The 26,972-nt window shown below is 40.8% G+C and overlaps 1 protein-coding gene across 3 annotated transcripts in view; it reads left to right on the forward strand.

The window, feature by feature from the left end:
- Positions 1 to 26,972, forward strand: part of LOC124783974 (exocyst complex component 6B) — a 170,739-nt gene that overhangs the window by 80,042 nt on the left and 63,725 nt on the right. For all 3 annotated transcript variants that reach the window (XM_047254065.1, XM_047254063.1, XM_047254064.1), the window contains exons 7-9: positions 1,110 to 1,312; positions 11,947 to 12,114; positions 26,621 to 26,692. In XM_047254065.1, the coding sequence (XP_047110021.1) occupies positions 1,110 to 1,312; positions 11,947 to 12,114; positions 26,621 to 26,692 (443 nt within the window). The remainder of the gene's footprint in view (positions 1 to 1,109; positions 1,313 to 11,946; positions 12,115 to 26,620; positions 26,693 to 26,972) is intronic.

Below are 26,972 nucleotides of genomic sequence, written 5' to 3' on the forward strand. Positions count from 1 at the left end.
AGATAAAAACCAAAGGAAGAAAAAAATGCTGAAAATTTAAGTAGGTGGGAGTAGGAAAGGGGGGGGGGGGGGTGTTACATTGGAAGAAAGTGAAAACAAAAAATTAAACATATTAAAGAGGGAGTCAGGGACTAAGAGAAACTGAAGGTTGTACATAGAAAATGTACACTGCAGTAGATAATTGAGAATGTGTCCAACTTAAAGATCCTGATGATTTGGCTGATGACTCTCTACACATACTGTAGTACAGTAAAACTTCATTTATACGTTTCTAACTTATACGTTTTTCTCACTTATACACTTATTTCTCTTCAGAGAGTTATTATGAGTCTTTGATGCAATTGAATTTATTAACTAAAACACCATTGAGAAGATAACAGGTTGTTTGTGGGAATATTTGTGTGTGTTGCTATTGAGGTAATGTTGTTCTGAAAGGATGGCAAATGATGTAAGATTTTAATGTCACACTGTAATTGATCTCATGGAAGTGTATATTATAAGTAGGAGAGAAGATCATGAATAAGCATATTGTTAAGGCCAGTAATGTTTAATTTTTGTACTGAATATTCAATTCCTGTTGACTAGGAAATGGATAATATGTAATCTAGTTAGATAATTTTAAAGTAAAGGGCAGACTTTTTAAAATGTATTTCAAACTCTGCTAATTATTTTTTACAGGGAGCCATTTCTCAAAAAAAGTATGTTCATTGTATATTGCATACTTGATGCATATTTAGCCTCTTTGACATTTTGCTGACAAAGAAGTTAATATGAATCCTGTTATCTTGAGTTTACATACAAATTTCTCATGTCACTGCATTCTACTGACACAATTACAACAATTGTGAATCTGTGCATGTAGGCAGCCAAACCCAACATCAAGCATGAATGATTTTACTGTATCAAATGGTAGTAATACTGTTATCATACTAATATGTGCTGAACAACCAGCAATTTGTGAATGTTTTAAAGATCAAGCAACAAAAGATTTTTTTGCAATAAAATTTTACATTAGCTCAGCAATTAAAATTGTATCAGAGTTATAATTAAACCTTCAGAAGCAAATGTCCTGAAAGAGGCTAGCTAACTTGCTTATTGTCTTGTCCCAGGTGAAGTAGATTATGAACCACCAGCAGAAAGCAGTTATGATGCAGAAGAGGACCTCAGTGCACAGGACCTTATAGATTTCTCACCTGTGTATCGCTGCCTGCATATCTACACAGTCTTAGGATCACGTGATACCTTTGAGACATACTATCGTAAACAGCGGAAGAAGCAAGCACGACTTGTTCTTCAGCCTCCAACTAACATGGTAAGTAAAAACAGTTGTTTAGATTTTCAGTGAAACTGTACTGTTAGTATTTCAGAATGTATTGATGAATCCTTACAAATATCATAATATTATTACATTTATTTTTCAGTTTTGTCTAAAGTAATAAGGTAACAAGATTGCAGTGCTTCTTCTAAAATATGAGAAGCGATTTAGCAGAAAGAAAATGAGAGTTTAATGCCCTTTCAACAACCAGAGCTCAAATTCAATCAGTGGGGGAGGATTAGGAGGGAGGGAAATCAGCAATGTCCATTAGAAAGGAGCTGTCCTTGTACTTGCCATAATTAGTTGAGGAAGCAACTGAAAACATACAGGGGATCTGAACAGCTGCCCTCCCAAATATAATTCCAGTTTGCTGACCATTACCCACATCACTTGGTAAGAGATTTGGAGCTACCACATTAACATTGCACCAACTAACATAAGGTCTCTTTTTTTTTCAGAATAGAAAACCACTCAAACACTGAATTACATAGATTATAATGTTGAATTACATTTCTCGTCAGTTATGTTCAAAATTATCTCCATTTTGTTGACTGTCTACATCATTGTGGTAGTTTCGTTGCAATTACCTCAGCTTTCTACTGAAGGAACTTCTTTGTGAAATCAGTCCAATTTGCATAAATGTTTGCGAGATGTTACAATTCAACAATGGAAAATCCAGGATAGAATGTAACAATGTTATGAAAAGGATAGTTGCTACTCTCTCTCTCTCTCTCTCTCGCACACACACACACACACACACACACACACACACACACACAAATGCAGTCTCTGGCTGCTGAACCAAATAATAATTTTCTGTGTGTGGCATTGCAGACTGATTTTGTGTCATAGTTGTCATTAATACCAGTACAGATGTGCTGGTGGTATACATAGGTAAGAACATCAGAGAACATTACATTGTACATTGATGCAGAGCTTATGGAACAGGCATTCACTCATCAACATGGGCATTATTATAATCCCATTACTGGAAGAATGAGCACACCTGCCTCATGCAGAACACTTTTGATTCATCATGGAAGTTTAATGGAACAGTAAAAATTGAAAGTAAAATAATACATAATAAGGGCCAGTCACACAAATAAATCATTTGGTTTTCTCCATATATTGAGGGTAGAGAAAGTTTCTAATTTATTTGATTTTTATGAAGTGCAGGAGATAAATATTTAAAAAAAATGGAGATGGTCTTTGATCTTGACTCGTAGGCCATATATGTCATGCTATCATCAGTATCAATTGAAATGGAATGCAGTAATAATAGCAACTGGTCATTAATTATCAATTGTTTTATTATGGCAAACCTCATTCAGGTGTGTTTCTTAGGCATGTGGAACTGTGGTGCAAAAGTCAAATGCAAAGTGTTTGTGTGGTGCTATGTTTAAAAATACATGACCATACTGTTGTAAAAGAGTATGGTGTTGGGAGATATGTACAGGTATACAGTATGAAGGTACAAACTTGATGTGAATTCTTAAATACGACACATTAAACATCAACCACAGAGCACAACAAATATCAGACATGCACTTAACCTATTGCTGAACATTTTGTTTTGTTTACATACATGATATAGACAAAAAGACATTACTTCTTGTTGTTGGTGACAGTGGCAGTGGCGGCGGCGGTGGCGGCAGCATCAGTGTCGTCATCTGTCTGATGGCTATTCTGATGCAGCTCCATACTATTCTGTCCTGCACAAGACTCTTCATCTCTGAATAACTACTGCAACCTACATCCTTTTGAAATTGCTCGGTGTATTCATCTCTTGGTCTCCCTCTACAATTTTTGCCCCTCCTTCCAGTACTAAACTAGTGACCCCTTGATGTCGCAGAAAGTGTCCTTTAACCGATCCCTTCTTTTAGTTAGGTTGTGCCACATACTTCTTTTCTCACCAATTCTATTCAGTACTTCCGCATTAGTTGCATGATGTACCCATCTAATCTTCAGCATTCTTATTTAGCACCATATTTCAAAAGTGTCTGTTCTCTTCTTGTCTGAACTGTTTATCATCTATATTTCAGAGGAAGGCTACTTTCCAAATATCTTCAGAAAAGACTTCCTAAACTTTTATATTCTGTGTTAATAATTTTTTTTTCTTCATGCCATTGCCAGTCTAAGTTTCACGTCTCCTCTATTTTAGTGGTCATTGGTTACTTTACTGCCCAAATAGCAAAACTCATCTACTACTTTTAGTATCTTATTTCCAAATCTAATTCCCTCACAAAGCCCTATTTAATTCAACTACATTCCTTTACCCTTATTTTGCTTTTGTTGATGTTCATCTTGTATCCTTTCAAGACTTTGTCCATTCCAGTCAGCTGCTCTTCCAAGTCTTTTGCTGTCTCTGACAGAATTACAATGCCATTGCGAAATCTCAAAATTTTTGTTCTCTCAGAACTGTACTTCCATCTCCAGATCTTTCTCTGATTACTTTTACTGCTTGCTTAATGTACAGATTTGATAACACTGGAGGTAGGCTACAGTTCTGTGTCACTCCCTTCTCTGCTTGCTTAATGTACAGATTGAATAACACTGGAGATAGGCTACAGCTCTGCATCACTCCCTTCTCAATCACTGCTTCTCTTTCATGCCCTTTAACTCTTATAATTGTCATGTGGTTTCTGTACAAGTTGCAAATAATCTTTCACTCTCTGTATTTTCCCCCTTCAGATTTCCAAAGAGTTTATTCCAATCGACATTGCTAAAATCTTTCTCTCAGTCTAAAAATGCTATAAACTCTTCCATGAGGTTGGTTTCTACAATTTTTTCCATTCTTCTGTAAAAGACATTTGTATTTTGCAGCCAAGACTTATTAAACTGATAGTCTCATAATATTAACATGTCATCACCTGCTTTCTTTGGAATTAGGGGATTATCACACCTTTTGTGAAGTCTGAGAGTATTTTTCTTATCCTGTACACCATGTGGAATAGTTTTGTCATTGCTGGCTCTCCCAAGGATCTCAGCAGTTCTGAGGGATTGTCTTCTGCTCCAAATGCCTAGTTTCAGCTTAGACTTTCCAGTAAACAGTCAAAAACATCTTGCAGTATCGCATGTCCCCTCTTATCTTCAGCGTCTTCCTTTTGTATAATAGTGACTAAAAGTTCATTTTCCATTGTATAGCCATTCTATATATTGCATGTACATTTCAGCCTCCCCTTATTTGCTTGATACTGGTTTTCCATCCAATCTCTTGACTTTCATTCAACTGTTTCTCTTTTCTTCAAAGGCCTCTTTAATTTTCCTTCTTGTAGATACAGTGGAACTTCGATTTTAAATTCTCCGATTTTATGTTTTTCATTATTCTACTTTATAAATTTGTAGCCCCTGTGAAAAACCCATAAGATCAATGCTAAAAATTTCCTGTTTTTACTTTTCTTTCTAGTAAGACTTACTCATTTCGATGTTCTTGCTCAACATCTCACTTGACTTCATCTCATTTTCTTCCTATCGACATCTGATGTGACTAAATGAGTCGTAAGTGACACAAAAGACATATGGTTCACACCATGAGTGATTGCAAAGTTAAGGGAATATTTTACACAGTTGCAAAGAGGGGCAACATGAAAAAAGGAAATGCTGACGTAATTCTTTATTGGCATTGCCAACACGACTTGCAACATTTAGCTTCACCGTGCAATGATGATGGATTGAGTATATTTCAGACTACTTTTTGCAGGAACTGATGTAATCATAATGAGGTGGCACTGAAAAGGCAACAAGGAATGAGACTATAGATTTGTCAGTCGGTATAGATCAAGTTGATGTTTATGGCTATGTTAGTGAGAGGAGAATCTCAGTTTTAGCAAGAACTGTTTAGGGGAATATATTTGTGGTTGCACAACGTGCAACATATTTGTGACAAGGAAGAATATGAATGTTATTGCTCATCATTTCAGTTGCAGCAATTTAAGCTGTCCTCCTAGTTTCTTGCCTAACCACACTCAGAAATTGCCACATATTTGGAAATAAACAGCTTTATATTTGTGACACAATATGCATTTTATTGCTGTTTGTTCCACTCGCAGGAAAGTAAGCTGTCCTCTTAGGTTTCTGTCTAACTACACACTTGGGAATCACGACAGATAAACAGACAGATATTTATCTCATCCTTCATTCTCTAACCAGGCAGAAATGTTTAACAACATTGAATATTGCAGAACATATTGTATTACGATCATAACGAATGTGATAACAACACTAAGTTTAAAAAAAAATATTGGCATGCAGCAAGTTGCGTACCTATGGCCTCTAAATCAGCTAACCATGACATTATACATTATACTACAGGTTCCTCATCTGAATTTTGTACTATGCATTAGTTATCATAAAATATCTTGAAGCCTACAGCATTGATCTTTATTAATTGACATTTAATGATAAGTGTGACACAGGGATCATTCAGAAATGTTCCCAAAAGTTGATAGTCAAAAACTCACCAGTGACAGTACAAGTGCAAAAAGTAGTGTGAAGCTGCGTCCACAATGCCACTGGAAACGTGTTTCTGCTGGAAACATGTTTCTGCTGGAAACATTTTTTTCTACAGTATTTTGAATCTGTTTCCTACTTCGTTTCTTGTCTCTGTCCAAACTGGCAGTGAACATTTCTCAGTGTATTCACATCATCAGCAATGCTATTTGTTGCTTTGTTCTCGTATTGTCTAGAGATGAGGAAACTGTAATACATGAGCTGCATTATTAATACTCAAAGATTCATACAAACACAATGACAGATGTCATCACCATTCATTATTTCTATTTATTTATCATGATTTGTGGCCTGAAGGCCATAATCATCTCACAGTGTTGCGTAATTTTGCAGAATAAGGTTGCTTTTATTAAAGTATTTTGTAATTGGTTTTAAAACTGTGATATTATTTTGATGGAAAGTTTGTATAGTAATTGGTAATGCTTGATAAAATCAGATTAGTTGTTGTAAGGAATCGATTTATTGGTTTGCATACAGTCGTCACCTTTGGTGAGCAAAAACATACCATAGAATAACTGTTGGGAAAACTTGCTATGTATGGGATCTGAGTATGGAATACAACTCTAGTTTCCATAATTTCACATATATCATCTAACAATTTTGAATTTCTGGCAAATATGGTATCGCCATTTCTTAAAAAAAGATAGAAATTTCAGGAAAGCAATTAGAACCAGACATGTTTTTTTGTCAACAGGAGATTCATTCCAGAGCCTTGAGTATTTATTTCACATTTCGAACCAAGCTATGATAGACAACCTTATTTTGTTTTCTATGCAGTCTTTCTCAATATTCTACCAGATGCAGCAGCAGTTTTCTGCAGAGCGTGTTGTTTTATTGCTATTCTTGTACTGCTTGCTTCATATATTCCACAAGCATCTGTCAGTCTGATACAATCATAGCAACTCAACAGTCTGCTGCCTTGTCCACTGCATTTTCCCCTTGGAAAAACTTAATAGAGCAAGAGAAAACAAGCACCTACACCTAACACCTCTATACAACAGACAGCACAATGTGACATATAAAAATGTACTTGCACTGTGCAGCGGTGACATGCGGTAGCTGGCTTGAAACATTGTTTATTTGATCTTTACTGACACTGCTAAGGATAGTTGCTTCCATGTTTCGAAAGATGTTTCCAAACAATGTCCATACCAAGTAGTCAGAAAATGTTTCAAAAACATGTTTCAATCTTAGTGTGTATGCGGCTTGAAGTTTACTTGACCCAATTAAACTCCCATTGGCTGCAGAAGCAGAACACACACACCAACACGTTAGATTCTGATGCCTTTGACCATACTTCACAGTTTTTGCATTAATTCACCATGATGTCTTAAAAATTTGTATTTTGATGTATAATTTGTGGTCATAGCATGTTGGAAAATAGCTCAGTTACCTTGTACCCAGATACCAATTTCAATTTTTTTATGAGTTTTTACTTGCTGTTGTTACACATCTATGAATTTTTAAGAACTGATTAAATTCATTACCACAGATTATTGAATTTTGTACTATACATTAAATTTCCTTGACTTACACAGACTTTATACAATTGTGGAGGATTATGATTTTTAATTATATATGTCAATTACATTTGTTTTTGCTGATATTTTGGCGGTTTTAACATTTTCATCAGTTCTGCATTTTTCTCAATTTTACGGTTTTTAATTGTGGAACCCAAAAAAATGTAAAATATGTGTTTCGCTGTATCTACACTATGTGATCAAAAGTATCCAGACACTGCAAAAAACATTCGTTTTTCATATTAGGTGCATTGTGCTGCATAATGTAACATATTATTATTATTTTCTTTTATAACATTGACATAAAATAAAAGAGGTAAAGAGATGCTCTTCAGTTTTTAAATTACTTTAGATTCGTCTGTCTGTGTCTATACGTGATAGTGGGGGAACATATTGTGAGCTCCACAGAGTTAATATTGTTAAAAAGTCTGTTCGTCTCTATATGCGATAGCGGGTGGCCGTATTGCAAGTTCTGTCAAGTCAATATTGTTAAAAAAATGTGTATTGAAATTGTACGTTAAAAGTTGTTATCAAGATAGCAAAGTTTATTCGCACAGTTATTTCCTGTTCATTATTCCGCACCGCACCGAGAATCCTGCATCAAGAGGATTGAAGCTAACAAGAATAATTCACGTGAGCAGAGGAGAGGCAATCCGGAACCAGTATTGTCATACCAATATCTATGCACAATAATGGTAACAAAAAAAGGATGTACATAAATTTACGAATGTTAAATGCTGAATATATGTATTGAATATTGAAGGTCTGTTTATATTAGCGCCAGTTAAAGTTCACTCAGAATACGAGTATTTCCAAATATTTGAAGCGGTCTTTTCCAGTATTCTTTCAAAATTTTCCTTTTAATTATTTAAGCACCAAATATTAATGTGATATATATATATATATATATATATATATATATATATATATATATATATATATATATATATATATATATATATATATATATATATATATATATATATATATATATATATATATATATATATATATATATATCACATTAATATTTTCCTCCTGCCACTATTCAGCTGCCACCTACTGCCAGGTACTCCATATCAATGACTTCAATAGTCATTAGACATCATGAGAGAACAGAATGGGGCACTCCGCAGAACTCATGTACTTCGAACGTTGTCATGTGATTGGGTGCCACTTGTGTCATACGTCTGTATGCGAGATTTCCACACCAGTAAACATCCCTAGGTCCACTGTTTAAAGATATAGTGAAGTGGAAACGTGAAGGGATACGTACAGCACAGAAGCGTACAGGCCGACCTCGTCTGTTGACTGACAGAGACCGCCGACAGTTGAAGCGGTCTTGATGTGTAACAGACAGACATCTATCCAGACCATCACACAGGAATTCCAGACTGCATCAGGATCCACTACAAGTACTATGACAGTTAGGCGGGAGGTGAGAAAACATGGATTTCATGGTCGAGCCGCTGCTCATAAGCCACATATCACACCGGTAAATGCCAAACAGCACCTCACTTAGTGTAAGAAGTGTAAACAGTGGACAATTGAACAGTGGAAAAATGTTGTGTGGAGTGAGGAATCACGGTATACAATGTGGCAATCTGATAGCAAGGTGTGGGTATGGCAAATGCCCGATAAACGTCATCTGCCAGCATGTGTAGTGCCAACAGTAAAATTCAGAGGCTGTGGTGTTATAGTGTGATTCTGTTGTTTTTCATGGAGGAGGCTTGCACTCCTTGTTATTTTGTGTGGCACTATCACAGCACAGACCTACATGGATGTTTTAAGCACCTCCTTGCTTCCCACTGTTGAAGAGCAGTACGAGGTTAGTGATTGAATCTTTCAACATGATTGAGCACCTGTTCATAATGCACAGCCTGTGGCAGAGTGGTTACGTGACAATAACATCCCTGTAATGGGACGACCTGCACAGAGTCCTAACCCGAATCCTATAGAACACCTTTGGGATGTTTTGGAATGCTGACTTCATTCCGGGCCTTACCAACCAACATCAATACCTCTCCTCCATGCAGCACTCCATGAAGAATGGGCTGCCATTCCCCACAAAACCTTCCAGCACCTGATTAAAGTATGCCTGCGAGAGTGGAATTTGTCATCAAGTATAAGGGTGGGCCAACACCATATTGAACTGTAGCATTACCGATGGAGGGTGCCACGAAGTTGTAAGTCATTTTTAGCCAGGTGTCCGGATACTTTTGATCACATAGTGTATCTTTAGCCTGTTATAACTGCTTCTATAGGCTTGTTGTCATCTAGTCTGCTTAGTAATTTTAAACTTTCTGTCAGTCTCATTATTTAGGCTTTTGTATTTCCTTTCATCTGCTTCATTAGTTGCGTTTTTACATTTTCTCCTTCCCTCAGTAAATTCAATATCTCCTTTGATATCCAAGGATTTCTACAAGGCCTTGTCTTTTTACTTATTTTGTTTCTCAGCTTCGTTCACTATTTCATCTCCCAGAGTTACCCATTCATCTTCTGCTGCATTCCTTTCCCCCATTGTAGTCAGTCACTCCCTAATACTCCCTCTGAAACTCTCAGTAACCTCTGGTTCTTTCAACTTGTCCAGGTCCCATATCCGTAATTTTCTTTTTGCAATTGTGTCAGTTTTAATCTACAGTTCATTGTCGACAGAGTCCACATCTTCCCATGGAAATGTCTTACAGTTCAAAATGTAGTTCCAAAATTTGTCTTACCATTATACAATCAATCTGAAATCTTCTGGTGCCCCCAGGTCTCTTTCATGTATAGAATATTTGTTCATGATTCTTAAACCAAGTGGTGGTGACGATTAAATTATGCTCTGTACAAAATTCTACCATGCAGCTTCCTCTTTCCTCTCTCCCAGTCCATTTTCACCAACTTTTTTTTTCCACCTCTTCCTTTTCTTACTTTCTAATTCCAGCCTCCACCACAGCTAAATTCATTATTAGATGTACTTCTGCATTGTCCCTATTTGATTTTGTATTTACAAGCCCATACTCACCTGACTAGAAGTCCCTTTCCTCCAGCCACCAAACTTCACTAATTCCCACTATATGTAGCATGAACCTATCTATTTCCCTTTTTACATTTTCTAACCTACTTGCCTGATTAAGGGATCTAATATTCCATGCTCCGACCTGTAGAAAGCCATCTTTGTCTCTCATGATGAGATGTCTTCTTGAGTAGTCCTCCCCGGAGATCCAAACGGGGGACTATTTTACTGCCAGAATACTATATCCAAGAGGATGCCATCACCATTTACCCATAAAGTAGAGCTGCATGCCCTTACGAAAAATTACAGCTGTAGTTTTTCCTTACTTTCAGATGTTCGCAGTAGCAGCACAGCAAGGCCATGTGAGCTGATGTTACAAGGCCAGACAAGTCAATCATCCAGACTGTTGCCCCTGCAGCCACTGAAAAGGCTGCTGTGGCCATCTTCAGGAATCACTCTTTAGTCTGTGTCCCCCCCCTCCAACAGATAACCCTCTGTTGTGGTTGCACAGCTATCTGTATTGTTGAGGCACACAAGCTATTCCACTGTGATGAAGACCATGGTTCATGGGGAGGATACATTACATATAAAGAGGAAAATATGTACATTTTGGTGGGTACATTCAGAAAATTTACTGTTCCGTATTCTTTGGCAACTTTCCTATCTTCCCTCAACCATCAACTTTGCCAGAGTAGGGTGGCTTGATTGCCTTAACAATATGGATAGACATACTGTAGGTGCAATGGTAATGGAGGGGTATATGTGAAGAAGCCATGCAAACCTGTGACTCCTAGAGATGGGCAGCAGCATTTTCAGTAGTTGCAGGGTCAGCAGTCTGGATGATTGACTGATCCATCCTCGTGATATTTAGGCAGCATGACTTTGCTGTGTTGGTACTGCAAAAGACTGAAAGCAAGGGCAAGCTACAGTCATTATTTTCTGTGAGGACATGCAGCTCAACTGTGTGATTTAAACTGGCTGTGGCACTGAGTAGTGCCTTTAATCCCAAAACTTTTCTCCATCAGGTCAATGATTATCTGATGAGTGAAACTGGTTATAGTAAATCAGACTGTGTGCAGCCTGATGCCGTTTCATCCGAATATGAATTATAATGGTCACTATGTCCCCAGCAGGCTATATCTGCATGTGTAAAATGTGGGAGGCTTTTTTATCTTATTTTGATAATGAAATTCAATCAGTAACAATGAAATTCAGTCAATCTGAAAGAGATAATTGTAATTATATGCACATTCCTTTTGCATATTTCAGACTGGTCTGCAGATGATAATTACTCATTGAAACTGAACATTAAGTTAAATGAAAACCTCTTAATAAAAGACTGGTTTAAATACTACATTTTAGAGGAAATCTTATTGGTCACTTTATGAGCAATGTAAATTTTATTAAGTGCAACATATACTTAGATTATGCTTCATTTTTCTTATGATTAGCTTAAATTGTTTTACAAAACAAAAAAATTACAATGTGTTCTATGTTTCAGATTCAAAGTTCATTAACTAGTACTTTCTTATGTTGTGTGTTTGTCATGTCTTGTCATTTTTTCAATTAATTGAGAACCAAATGGTGCATTATTAATATTTCAGCATGAAACTCTTGCCGGCTATCGCGCATACATCCATGGAATTGTTGGATTCTTTGTTGTAGAGGATCATGTTTTGAACACAGGGAATGGTCTTGTGAATCGAACGTATCTGGATGAGGTTTGGAATATGGCTCGATCAAAGATAATCAATACTCTGAAAACTCATTCAGTAAGTAAACTTTATCTGTGATTAGTTGTTTCACCACCTGTTTCATCACTTTTGTATTCTTGTACAGTTATTTATTCATGTTTGGTATATGAAAGAAGTTTCTTCATTGAATTTGATTTGTTAAAGAACAGAAATTAATTTTTATGTTGATCAGGTTCAGAAACTTTATCATTAAAGAGGTCCTCTTTATTAGCAGCCCCATGAGCTCGAAGACCAGCATCCTGTAAGCAGTTCAAATGGTATGCAAACATCCAGGGAAATTGGTCTCATTCTTGAGTTAGACTGCATTTAAAAATGGGTGTTCCATACAGGTGTCTTGCTGAGACATCAGCACCTTTCCTAAGCCCACCCCTCGAAGATGGTCAATTACGTGTCTTGTGCTACCATTTTATCCACTCCTGAGCACGGCAAGTTTAAATGCTGCACCTGTCTGGTGTTTCACATACGTGGGAACCATCATACCAGAAGAGTCCAGGATGCTATCTCTCATGGCCTGCATATGCTGAAACATCCTATCAGTAAATGTTTTTCATATACCCATCTGTGGTACAGTGCGTTACCATGTTCAGTACACCTTGGCTACATTCACGTTGCAATTGCAACACTTCATCAAAAATGATACAATAACAAAAGTCCATATTGTATTGAGGGTACGTGAACAATAATTATATCAGCGGAATTCCAGAGCCACAGACGTTGTCATGCAGCTACCTTGTAGCTGTACAGATTTGCTCAGAATTTGTTTATTCAAGGCTAAAGCATCTAATTGTTTCAAATGAATAAAACTACCATATTTACCCAATTAGGTGAGATAAGGTTTTTCCAAAATTTGTCATTCAGAAAATACAGGGCTGTCTTACATTCACAGATTAAACTATTGATGCAAAGTATAACATTTTTACCATGTTTAATAGAGTGTATAAGGATCGTCTTACACTTACAGTTGAAGCTTTGGCTGTTGAGGTCACATGCAGATTTATTTTTAAGCATTCGGAATGGCAGGGCTGGGCAAACAATACTCACTTTCAACAGACTCAAGATTCCCCAGTATTCTGAAGCACTCAATACGGTATCAACATTGTTGAAACAACCACATGACATTTGACCCACGCAGTGCTAGTGAAGGGATATACGAGAAACTACGAACTAGGCTCTACAACAGTCTTTTGCTCTGCTTAAAACTTGACGATTTTGTGAAAGACAGTGCTATACTCTTATCATCTTCCAAACTCTTGTAGCATTTGAACAGATTTCCATAAAATTTCTCATACGTGTATTGATATTGTGTACAAATATTAATGCTGCATTTTAAGTAAAGGTAACATTCAAAAGCAGAAATATTGACTTTCAAAAAACATTACTAGATTGTGAACCCAGATCAATACATTATTTGATTATGAGTGGGTTGCAAATGAGAAATTCAGTTGCTGTTCTCGTATTAAAATACTGGGTTAAAATTTTACCAGTTTTCAATCAGCCTTAGAACAATATGTCATCTTTAAGATGAAACAAGAAGGAAAATTAATCCACGTTTAAATCTCCAACAAACAAAAGAAATCACATTCAGCTGATTGTCATTGTTGTTGTTGAGAATAAATTACAGCGGCAAGACCCATTGTGGAGATAGTACCAACGAACGACAATATATCACAGGATGAATGAAATGTATGGAACTGTGACTGCAGTCTTTTATTTATATGTTAGTTGCTGTTGTAACATATGACTTGAACCCTGGAAGATATTGCAGTCTGCATTTCACACCTGCTCAAGCATAGCACTAAGGAAGGGGTGAAGAAGGAACAGTGACACCAGCTTGACCGACAATAAGATGAGTACGGGAAGGGGAGTAGTGAGCAGGCAGCAAATTACATCATGTTGCCAACCAAATTGGACAAACACTTGACAGTAGTATTCATTTCTGCAGGAGGTGGTAAGAGTCTGGGTAGTAACAAGTGGTGCACTTATGTGTTTTGTGTTGCGATGTTGTCAGTGCTCACTGTGATGTGTGATGGGAATTAAATGTGGTGTGTCAGCTGCTGGTTCTATGCAGCCAATGAGATAGCAGCGGGCAGATGATAAGTTTGGAATCAAGAGACATTGTAACATCCTCACGTCAGCACAGAAGTGAAATCCAGTAAGTATTCTGATCGAAACAGCTGTGTTCTCAGGCCCCACCATAACAGCAACCTCAGAAATCGCAACACATTCAGATGAAATAGCCAAATATTGTCAACAATGAAGATATAAATTTCATGTCCATCTATTAAGATGATGATGATTCAAAAATAGCGATACCAGACAACAGGTTTAGTAAATGAGAAATGTAAGAAAGAAAGTGGACTGTAGTAACACTGTTCACGTTTACGTCGCACTTTACTTAGTGTAGACCGGGACTGTGTCCTAGGCATGCCCGATGTTAACTGACTGGGCACGGCCCGTGCTGCCAGAGTTGTTGTTGTTGTTGTTGTCATGCCAGCAGAGGTCGCGTCCGAATTCTCGCGTGCCCTCTGGTGGACGGGACTCTACTTGTGGCAACTACCGTCCGTGACGCACCGTGCCAATGTGCGCCTCCCGCGATCTTTCTGGTGGCTACTACACTCCTCCTCCTTTGGGGGGTGAAGCCACTGTGATGCACTGCATCGGAAGGTGGAGTGTCGGGCAGGAGCGATGACCTCCACATCCATTGGATGGCTGGAGTCGAGGGGATCTGTCAACCCTCGAGCCGGAACCTTCGAATACGGCTGGAAGTGACCCACACGAAGAGGCCCCCGTCGTCCCACAACTGGAGCCCGGGACAGAACGGGCGACAAGCTGTCGAATGCCGGATCCTGTTCCACCCCGGGAGGGGCAACACCCAGTGGCGGGGACGAAGGGGAAGGGACGACCACAGGTGAACCAACCTCCTGAGAAACCGGGCCTGCTAGGGGGGCCGGCTGGGGCATCTCGAACGATGGCGATGCCGGTGCTGGAGCTACTGGAGGCTGCCAAGGCTGAGAACCATCACAGTGCGGCAGAGGCACAGCGGGGAGAGGAGGCAACGTCCCCTGTGAAACCAACACAGGTGCCGGCAATGGGGAAGCCGGTGTCCGAGAGGGCGGAGGGTGGGTGCCCGAATGTGGACGTAGCTGATTTCGGTGACGACGTACCACCCGGTCCCCCGCCTGCAAGGTATAGAGCCGGCGGCCATTTCGGCACAGGACCACCGCTGGTATCCAACGTGGATTGCGACCAAACCCACGGGCCCAGACCGACATACCCAGTGGAAAGCCAGCTACTCCATTTTGTGAAGACTGGCAAGGACCAGGCCGGAGGAGGTGCAGCAGAGTCCTAGGTTGACGCCCATGGAGGAGCTCTGTGGGGCTGCGTTCTCCCATTGGTGTGGTCCGGTATGCCGTCAAGAAAAATGTCAATGCTTTCTCCGCAGGAAATTTGTGCACATACTTTTTCATCTGCGTCTTGAATGTGCGCACCATGCGCTCGGCTTCCCCATTCGATTGTGGATGGAAGGGGGGAGAGCAAATGTGCCGAATACTGAAGCGCCTACAAAAATCCTGGAAGGTCTGCGAAATAAACTGCGGTCCATTGTCCGAGACCAGGGTGATTGGCAGACCTTCCACAGAAAAGATTTTTGCTAGTGCCTGGATTGCAACTTCTGAAGTGGTTGAGGAGCAGTGAACCACATATGGGAATCGGGAATAAGCATCAATGACAATGAGCCAAAAACCGTTGAGAAACGGGCCCGCAAAATCGATGTGAACACGTTCCCATGCTTGGGTTGCCGGCGGCCATGAAGAGAACGCTGCCCTGGGAGATGCTTGTTGGCTCGCACACTGGGAACAGGCGGCCACCAAGTGCTCAATTTCTCTGTCAATACCGGGCCAGTACACATGTCTGCGAGCCAAGGTTTTAGTACGGGAAACACCCCAGTGCCCCGCATGTAATAACGTGAGGACCTCCCGTCGTAAACTTGCAGGAACAACCACGCGAGGAGCTGTATCATCGGTAGCCAGAAGGAGAACGCCTTCCAAGACCGAGAGGTGGTCCCGTAGAAGAAAATAATTACGAAGAGGGTCCGAGGCCCGGCCCGGAGGGCGGGATGACCACCCCTGCTGAATGAGGCGAACTACTTGCCGGAGAGCCGGGTCAGCTGCCGTTTCCCTGGCGACTCGAGAACTAGTGATCGGGAAGCCATCAACCGCTTGGCGGGACGCCACATCCAAATGAAAACACATAATCTCCTCTCGATCGAACGTAGGATCCGGACCCACCGGAAGACGGGAAAGAGCGTCGGCGTTGGCATGCTGTCCTGTAGGGCGAAAATGAATGTCATAATGGTACTTAGAGAGGAACAAGGCCCAGCGCTGTAGTCTGTGGGCCGCCCTATCCAGAATCTGAGAGGCGGGGCCAAATAACGATATTAACGGCTTATCGTCAGTGATTAACTGAAACTTCGTGCCATACAAGAAAGGGTGAAACTTGGTAACAGCGTAGACAATGGCCAAAGCCTCTTTTTCCACCTGGGAGTAATGGGCCTGCGTGGGACTAAGCGTTTTAGACGCAAACGCCAGTGGTTGCTCGGAACGATCTGCGTTGCGATGGGCCAGGACCGCCCACCCCATACTGCGAAGCATCTGTAGCCAGGTCCAACGGCTTATGGGGATCAAAAGTAGCCAAACAAGGGGTTGACGTGAGGAGGCCCTTCAACGAGGTGAACGCTCGCTCGCATGCAGGCGACCAATCAAAAGGAACACCCTTGTGCAGAAGGCAGTACAAGGGGTGGGCTATAGTGGAAGCCCTGGGAATGAACCGGTGGTAATAGGCTGTCTTGCCTAAAAAAGCTTGTAACTCTTTCAGCGAAGAGGGCCGAGGAAGGTTGGCGATACCTTGGACCAAACTTCCTAGTGGCTGGATACCGTGCCGAGAGATGGTGTAGCCCACATACTCAGTGGATGGTTGAAAGAAGGGTGACTTATGCAGGTTGCAACGCAAGCCCACAGCCCTGAATTTGAGAAAGAGGGTGCGAAGGTTGTGCAAGTGTTCCTTTGTGCTGCGGCCTGTGACAATTATGTCATCCAGGTAATTAATACAATGAGGAATTGTCGACGTGACATGCTCAAGATAACGCTGGAATATCACCGGGGCACTGGATATTCCAAAGGCCAACCGCTGGTATTGGTAAAGGCCAAACGGGGTGTTGATGACCGCCAACCGTTTGGAGTCCTCATCAAGTGGTATCTGATGATAAGCCTCCGACAGATCGATTTTCGATAAATATTGGCCTCCCGCCACGGAGGAGAACAATTCATCAGCACGAGGCAAAGGATAGGTGTCCACCACCAATTGGGAATTAATGGTGGCCTTGAAATCGCCACAAAGACGTAATTTTCCTGAGGGCTTCCTTACAATAACGAGGGGCGAAGCCCACTCACTGGAAGAAATGGGAAGAACGACCCCTAGGGCTGTCAGCCGGTCTAGCTCCTCCTTTACCTGAGGGCGGAGAGCCAATGGGATCTGCCTCGCGCGTAGAAAACGCGGGCGAGCCGACGCCTTCAACGTTAAGTGAGCTTCAAAATCTGAAACACGCCCCAGGCCCTCCTCAAAAAATCTGGAAAGTTGGAGATCAAAGATTCCAGTGATTGATAGGGAACGTCTTCGGAGACCAACTGTATGGTGTCAGCGATAGAAAAACCGAAAGCTTGAAAGGCATCCAGGCCAAAAAGGTTAGCTGAGCTCGCATCACTGACAACAATAAAAGTAATAGGCCGAGTGACTGATTTGTAAGTCACGTCGGTAGTGAATTGACCCAGTAGGGGAATGAACTGTTTACCATAACCGCGTAGACGCCGGTAAACTGGCGCCAACGGGGGCGATCCAAGGTCGGAATAAGTTTGTGCATTCAACAACGAAACTGCCGCGCCCGTATCGACTTGCAGTTGTAACCGGCGCGACCGAACCGACACCTCGATAAAGAGTTTACGTGCCGATGTGTCGGGAGCCTGGCCCGATGAAACTTCCTGAATGTCAACGTCCATGTCCTCTGTACCTGCTTCCTTCGATTCTTTTGAGGCTGAGCGGCAAACTTTAGCAATGTGACCTTTTCTATTACATTTGCGACAAACGGCCCGACGCTGGGGGCACTCTGACCGATCATGATGGATATAGCACGACGCACAGGATGGCGAAAGCGGAACGACGACGCAACACGCGAAAGAACAACCCTACTTGTCGCCAATTGGGTAGTAACACTGTTCACGTTTACGTCGCACTTCACTTAGCGTAGACCGGGACTGTGTCCTAGGCATGCCCGATGTTAACTGACTGGGCACGGCCCATGCTGCCGGAGTTGTTGTTGTTGTTGTTGTTGTTATGCCGGCAGAGGTCGCATCCGAATTCTCGCGTGCCCTCTGGTGGACGGGACTCTACTTGCGCCAGCTACCATCCGTGACGCGCCGTGCCAATGTGCGCCTCCCGCGATCTTTCTGGTGGCTACTACATGGACCACAAATTAATGTACACCATATCAACACATTGCAATGTGTTACAGTGACTGACAAGGTCACTGTCTTCATCCTGATTTTCATATTCACTTTTTTTTTGTGAAGCAGCAGTCACAATTTCAGCATCACTCATGTATTAGAAGCCAGGTTCATATGCATTGATCTTCTAAGGACCCTCCCTTGGCCACTAGAAAAATTAAGTGTTCCTGATAAGACCAAAAAGAACAAACAGACAGGTAGCCTTAAAACTTTCTGTTGCAAAATTGATTGAAACTACTGTTCTCTACTCTTACCAGGTCCTCTTTCCTTCCTAGTATTAAATTATTTAAATAAATCTGTCCTTTGTTGTCGCTTTTGAATACGAAAAGTGAATTTGACTTTTTCATCAGAAATAAAGTATTTAGTGCTCTTGATCTTAATTACTGTCTTCTTGGCTGAAAAAGAGTAAATTATTAATTTTGCAGTAATGTGTGGCGTCTCTGGAGTGCAATCGAGCACACCCAAGGTTAAACATCATCTTAGCAGCCAACGCAAGAAACAGCTTTTCAAAATCTGCATTTTAATGTAGCTCTGAAAAATTCTTGACGCTGCTATTGAAGAGCAAGTCAGATGGATACGATTCTGAACAACTATGATAGTCTGTGTCGGTAGGGCAAGTTCCACAAATTTTCACTTTTTACAAAAGAGAATCTGTTCATTCCAAAAGACTGTTATTAAACAGGGATCGCACAGTACTACCTAGAATTCAAAATCCTAAGTCTTCTGCTTGCTTGCACTTTGTATTGTAATTACTAGGAAAGGAAAGATGTGCATAATATTCACTTCAGAAATAAGAAAAATTTTACCTTTTAAGATAACAATTATTATTTCATGAAAACGTTCTTCTCAGTGCTCAACTATTAGAGTATATATTCAGCTTCTTACAAGAGCCTATATTGACAAAAATTAATATTTTCTGATATCTTGCAGCAATGTCGGCTGTTGTTTCTTTTTTTAACAGTAGATATACACCTCCTTTCAAAATACGTCCTTCCCTAGTCAAGTCTACTATCTGAAAAAAAATCATTAGTTAAGTCACAGAATACACAAGTTTGTTAAAAATCATGGAATGCTAACAAGCCAACGATGTTATTTACAGTGCTGCGCTCTCGCAGGCAAAAGCGATAATTCGGGCTATTTATTACTCAGTGTTTTTCCATTGCGTCTGTTTCATAGTGTTCCACAAAGCAATTAAAATATAGTCTTGCTCTACCAAATAGGCCCCTTTTACAATATTTTACTGCTAAATAAACTGAATATTATTATTGGAAAATGTGTTTCAAGCTGTTGCAGCACTCAGTGTTTAGATTTATGCCACAATTTGCATTATACATTATGAAGTATCTTCAGCTGCTTATTCAAGTTTTCTTCTTTGACATCTTCAAAACCATTTAAACCCATTGCCAGATTCATTATTTGTGCAGCTATTTATTACTCAGTGTTTTTCCATTGCGTCTGTTTCATAGTGTTCCACAAAGCAATTAAAATATAGTCTTGCTCTACCAAATAGGCCCCTTTTACAATATTTTACTGCTAAATAAACTGAATATTATTATTGAAAAATGTGTTTCAAGCTGTTGCAGCACTCAGTGTTTAGATTTATGCCACAATTTGCATTATACATTATGAAGTATCTTCAGCTGCTTATTCAAGTTTTCTTCTTTGACATCTTCAAAACCATTTAAACCCATTGCCAGATTCATTATTTGTGCAGTTGTTATTTCTTCATTACTGTTACCTTGAAGATCAGTGTAAAAGTATGTGATCCCACTTCTTGTCACCAATTGTAAATGTATACAGGGTTAGGGAAAAGGGGGAGGTGGCTGTTGCATATGCCTCGTGACGACAGAGTGCAAGAGCTTGAGCGGTCAGGACTAGAGAGTGGGCCTCCAGGACTGCTGTTAAATGACAAAACAGGAAATCAGGTAGAATAAAGAGGATGTATTTCAATTTATGGTGTACAATGGGTGCAATTAGGGTCAGATGTTACTAGGTTTAGGCCAGTCTAGGAGGTTGAACACTTAATGGAAATGGGCAATGGAAGGGCAAGCGGTTCATGTTAACTTACATTGGTGGCCGATCATGAAAAGCAGAGCCAGAGGCACTCTGCCTTCCAAAAATACATCTGTTCTGCTCGAGGTCTGGATTACAAGAGAGAGGAGCAACTGTGTTCTGCACCGCAGAACACTCCAGCGTCCATTCACGTGATCGGTATCCTGCGCATGCTAATGGCTAAACCAATGGCATGAATTTGCTAGCAGTTTCAGCAGAGGGCTCAAGGTGTCTCTTGTCAGCAGCTTTAACTGGACAGAACTGCCTCGGTTTTGAAAGACAAGCAACTTGTGTCACGTAGGCACGGCCTAAGTTACTCAAGGAGAACACTTGTAAAGATTTGACTGGGCCTTTGAAATAAATTTTTTAAACCAATTCCCTAGAATATTCCTTTGCTGGCTGCCACCATGTACATCATTTTCTTCTCTATCTGGAAGAATTTTCCTCCATGATTGAAATTGTGTATGTTGTTTGACTGCCTACCAGGTATCAGAAATTCCATCTATTTTGTCTGGATCTACCAACTTTGCATAAATTAGCATTCTCAGTAGACCGGACTGGTAGTATTGTTTTACCAATGCAATTGTGCCCTGATCCATTGACTGTATAAAACCATTCACATTCAGAAGTAAAAGCATATGAGAATCCTCTCATTGTGACGTAAAACAGGTTACGAAGCAATAGAACAACCTTCTGCGGCTTCTATAAATTGCTGAACTTTGGGTACAAAATGTGTGTGGAACCAGTTCTTGAAAATTTCGCTATCCACATATGCTCTGTTTGAGTTGTAATAATGCAGAGGAATCCTTAGCTGTGATGTCCTTGAAAAAGAGAACAATCTATTGACACAATCAACACAGATTAAGAAAACATCATTCTTGTGAAATGCAGCTAGCTTTTTACTCACATGAAGTGTTGTGAGCTATTGACATGAGATTTCAGATTGATTCCATGTTTCTGGATTTCCAGAAGGTGTTTAACAACATACCTCAAAGTGGCTTGTAATCAAATTGCATGCTTATGGAATGTAACCTCAGTTATGTGGCAGGATTTGTGATTTCCTGTCAGACAGATCACAGTTTGTAGTAATTGACAGGAAGTCGTCGATTAAAACGAAGTGATTTCTGACATTCCCTAATGTTTCTTCATTAACATTTGCACACCAATAAACATCAGATAACTAAGTTTGGTTTTGTGATTCTTGAGTTTCTCCCGGCGTATTTGATAGTCAAAATATCCACGGGTGTGCTGCCGGTCTATAGTGTCCAACGGGCACAATATTTCGGCGATCATACATGTCGCCATCATCAGGTGAACTGACGGACTGAGCTCCTGTGAACGTGCCGGCACGGAGATCCGTACGCTAAGGCTGCTCAGAGGGAACTGGGTTCGGTCGCGGTTGCGGCCGATTTAAATACCCTCCGTCCGCGGCGCGCTCCCTCCGCCGTCCGCACCCCGCGCCACGGTCGCGCGGTGGAACAGATTGCGACGGTGTCTGAGATGACGTCGGTGTGATGGCTCTGTCCGATGTGGTCGTCACAACTATACGTTTGCTCGATTTTTTGCAGAAAGGTCTCAACTTCGCTCCCACCCCCAAGTTCACTCTGGTCGCAGAAATTGTTAGTGCTGTTGAACAGGTTGCAGCTCGACTTCCGCCAGAATCAGCCGAGGAAATACGTCGTGAAACTTGTCGTGCGTTGACGAAATCCAAGCCGATGAAGTCAAATATCAGCAGTAAAGAGAGGGCGGCCGTTCGTGATCTGAGGGAGTGCTCTGAAATTGTTGTCTTACCGGCTGACAAAGGCAATGCTACAGTTGTTGTCTCCAATAAGGACTACACTGATAAGATGCAGAGCCTGCTAAATGACGATTCCTACCGGAAGATCAGCGTTGACCCTACAAAGAAGGTGGAGAACAAGACGAGGGCACTTCTCAAGGACGCAGATTTACCGGAGGGGTGACGCTAAGAAATTGTTACCCCAAGGCCCGGTACCGCCTAGACTATATGGACTCCTGAAGGTTCACAAAGAGGGGGTACCATTACGCCCCATTGTCAGCAACATCAGGGCACCTACATATTTGTTGGCCAAATACCTGACGGGAATATTAAGTCCTTATGTGGGTAAATGCCCTCATCACATCCGTAATTCCGTGGATTTTGTTAAACGCCTTGATAGCGTCAGGTTGGATGAGTCAGATATCATGGTGAGTTTTGACGTCGTTTCCTTGTTTACGAGGGTACCCCTGCGAGAGTCACTAGAATTGATTAGTCAGAAGTTTGATGAGAAGACCACTGAACTTTTTAGGCAAGTCTTGACTTCCACGTATTTTCTTTTTAATGGAGAATACTACGAACAAACAGAGGGAGTCACCATGGGTAGCCCACTCTCACCGGTGGTAGCGAATTTGTACATGGAGAACTTCGAGGAGGAAGCCCTGTCGTCATCCGTATGGTAACCTACTTGCTTTTTCCGTTACGTGGACGACACGTTCGTCATCTAGCCACATGGTATGGATAAACTCCTTGACTTCCTTACACATCTAAACTCCATACACCCCAACATCAAATTCACTATGGAGACTGAAACGGAGGGTAAATTACCTTTCCTGGACGTCTTGGTCAAGAGAAGGGCTGACGGCACCCTGGGTCATGGGGTGTATCGGAAGACTACGCACACTGATCTGTATTTGCACGCAGACAGCTGCCACCACCCTTCACAGAGGAATGGGGTACTTAAAACTCTAGTACATAGGGCACGCACTATCTCTGATGCAGAGAGTCTACCCCAGGAATTGGAACATCTGAGAACTGTATTTCGAAAAAATGGGTACTCAGAGTGGCAGATTCAACGTGCTCTCCGCCCAACCACTGCAGCACAACCTGTTGAGATGGATGAAGTCACGAGGGAGGAGGTAGGCACTGCATTTATTCCATACACAGGCGCACTCTCGGGGAAAATCGCCTGCATTCTGAAGAAACACCGGGTCGGAACTGTGTTTTGTCCTCCAAATAAAACTCGTGCACTGGTGGGGAGCGCCAAAGATGACCTCGGTTTGAGGAAGGCCGGCGTGTACCAGATTCCGTGTCAATGTGGCAAGTCGTATATTGGTCAGACGATGCGTACCATCGAGGATCGATGCCGTGAACACCAAAGGCACACTCGACTGATGTATCCGAGCAAGTCGGCGGTCGCTGAACATTGTTTGTCGGAAAATCATGCCATGGAGTATGACCGCACGAGGATTCTGATACAGACGTCGAGATACTGGAACAGCGTTGTTAGAGAGGCCATCGAAATTCGCACCGACGACGACCTCATAAACCATGACTGTGGCTATAATCTTAGCAAGGCTTGGGAACCAGCGATCGGGTTAATCAAGAGTAAATCGAGCAAACGTATAGTTGTGACGATCACGGCGGACAGAGCCATCACACCGACGTCATCTCAGACGCCGTCGCAATCTGTTCCACCGTGTGACCGTGGCGCGGGGCGCGGACGGCGGAGGGAGCGCGCCGCGGGCGGAGGGTATTTAAATCGGCCGCCACCACGACCGAACCCAGTTCCCTCTGAGCAGCCTTAGCGTATGGATCTCCGTGCCGGCACGTTCACAGGAGCTCAGTCCGTCAGTTCACCTGATGATGGCGACATGTATGATCGCCAAAATATTGTGCCCGTTGGACACTATAGACCGGCAGCACACCCGTGGATATTTTGATTAAGTTTGGTTTTATTTACATGGAGCAGGCTCGCTGATAACATTGGAAACAGTACTCTGTTGTCACATAGCTGTCATTTAAACAATGTAAATGGCACTCGTCGTCATGCAGTACATTGTTTTTTGTTGTTTGCTAAAAAAAATATTGGATGTTTTTTGTCAATACATGAACAATCGGCAAACGAGATATTTCATACACGAATAATCAGGAGTAGTGTAATTGGTCAGCCTCCAGTGCCCAGACACAGTGTCCATGCGTGTGTGAATTGTATTAGTGTGAATGCGTGTGTTTTGTATTTTGGAAGGAGGACTTTGTCCAAAAGTTTAAAACTTTTAGCTTTGTTCCCCATTGTACTTGTCTGCAACTGAACATCATCTTTATGTTTGAGTAGCCATCATTCCTTTCCATAGCCGGCCGTGGTGGTCGAGCGGTTATAGGTGCTACAGTCTGGAACCGCACGACTGCTACAGTTGCACTTCGAATCCTGCCTCAGGCATGGATGTGTGTGATGTCCTTAGGTTAGTTAGGTTTAAGTAGTTATAAGTTCTAGGGGACTGATGACCTTAGAAGTTAAGTCCCATAGTGCTCTGAGCCATTTGAGCCATTTCCTTTCCATACTTGCTGTTATTCAGTGGTGTGAATGTTTGTCACTCACTTTCCTTGTTTGGGCAGTTTTACTTACTATGAGACAACCGACAGAGACAAGACTGATGGTTATTTCAGTTGTATGAAATTTTTCACTCGCTGTCTGCAATGAGTGTTTTCATTTACATACATGTTCGGCCTATTTGGTCCACTGGAGCCCTACCTAGGGTTGCCAGATTTTTTAAACAAAAATATCATATATAATCTCAATGAAGGCTAAATAAAAATTATATTTCAGAAATGAAATATTTTCAAGATGTATGTGTTTATTTACTAAAATACAAATGGTTTCATACTAGATCAGTTTTTGATTGGTTTTAAAATGTTACTACCTGGTGCTACATTGTAAATTTGTATTTAAATATATGTACAAGTACTTTTTTAATTTAAGTTTCTTTGAGTTTGGTGGCTCTTTTCCCATCCATCACTAATAATTCTCTTATGGTAAATTCTGAGTTGATGTGAACAGAAACCATAAAGGATACATTTCTGTAATTGTTTGGTGCCTTAATCACGTACATATACTGAAAAGTGTCAGAAGTATTTTCATGAAAATTATGTCACATTCATCAATTTTCTTTGAATTTCATTAAATAATATAATTCAGAATATGACTCAGCATTGCAGATGCTGTATATCATGCTGAATTTATCTCGAGGATCACTTTTTATCCAGTCATGTGATTTCTGTCATTCATATTTATATTTATGGAATAGTTAAGGCTCATTTGTTTTCATAGGACTTACTGGTATATCAGAGTCACTTTCAATATTATTTGTTGGCATTTTCATAGCACAAACAAACAAAATCCATTTACAAAATTCCAGGCTCTTCAACTTTTATACAACAAGCAAACACAAACACAAAAATGGAATGCAAACAATGTTCCTTTTTTTCACATCTTTGTAAGAAAACTTTCACACTTAACTTCGTACCCCAAAGATATTTCAAATTAATTAGTAGTGTGTTAATTGCACCTGGAACAACTTAAATAACAGCAAAATGGTAACTAGTTTTATATGATGAAAAGAAGAATTAGTCTATTCATTAAATAATTAAATGACTATGCACAGTGCTTAGTTTAACATATGCCTTGAAATGTCTCCATGTGCTCCAAGGGGCAGAAGTATCCTGTGGGGGTATGTCGTCACTTTAGTTCAACCAGTGAAAGTACTACAGACTGGTTTCATGTTGTACTACAGACTTGTTTCACTCAGAAGGATGAATGGCTTGCTTGGACAACTAAGACAGTAAGGAGAGGTTCCAGTTTGCAAGAACAAATACATGGGTCAACAGAAGGATCATAGACTGATTTCATTTGAAAAGAAAGAATGAATAATTCAGTCAATATGAAAAACTACAACAGACTGTATCGATAGTTTTTATTTCATTGTTCCCCAAGATTGGTTTCCCTTCAAAGAAATGAACATATAACAATCCAACCAATACATAAAACTACAACTGACGGAATTAATTGTTCTAATTTGGTTGTTCCTTTAACCAACCTGCAACTGGAATTTACTGAACATAATTGTAACAGTGATTCTTTTTATAGGCCTACTGCACTGATGCTGCTCTGATGCTGAAAATAAAGAACCTGATTATGCTTTTCAGCACCACTCTGAGGGTAAGTGGACTGCAAAGACAGTTCTTTGTACATGAACCTCTGCTACAGTATAATACAGAAGGTAACTGAAAGGTGCAATGATACAAGTGGAAATTTTATTTAAAGAAAATACTTATACTAAAGTAGCTGCAATTCTTTATGGTCCCTTGGCCTTTACGTAAGGTAGGACGTGGTTCTTAGAAGAGTGTGTCATCACCACAAATGGCAATTCATCCTCTGAAATGAGCTCCCATGCTGGCTACAAGGTTGGTAAGGAGTTCTAGTGACAGGGCATTCTACT

Source organism: Schistocerca piceifrons, chromosome 1 (genome assembly GCF_021461385.2).
Source record: "Schistocerca piceifrons isolate TAMUIC-IGC-003096 chromosome 1, iqSchPice1.1, whole genome shotgun sequence".
In the NCBI taxonomy this organism is placed as follows: domain Eukaryota; kingdom Metazoa; phylum Arthropoda; class Insecta; order Orthoptera; family Acrididae; genus Schistocerca; species Schistocerca piceifrons.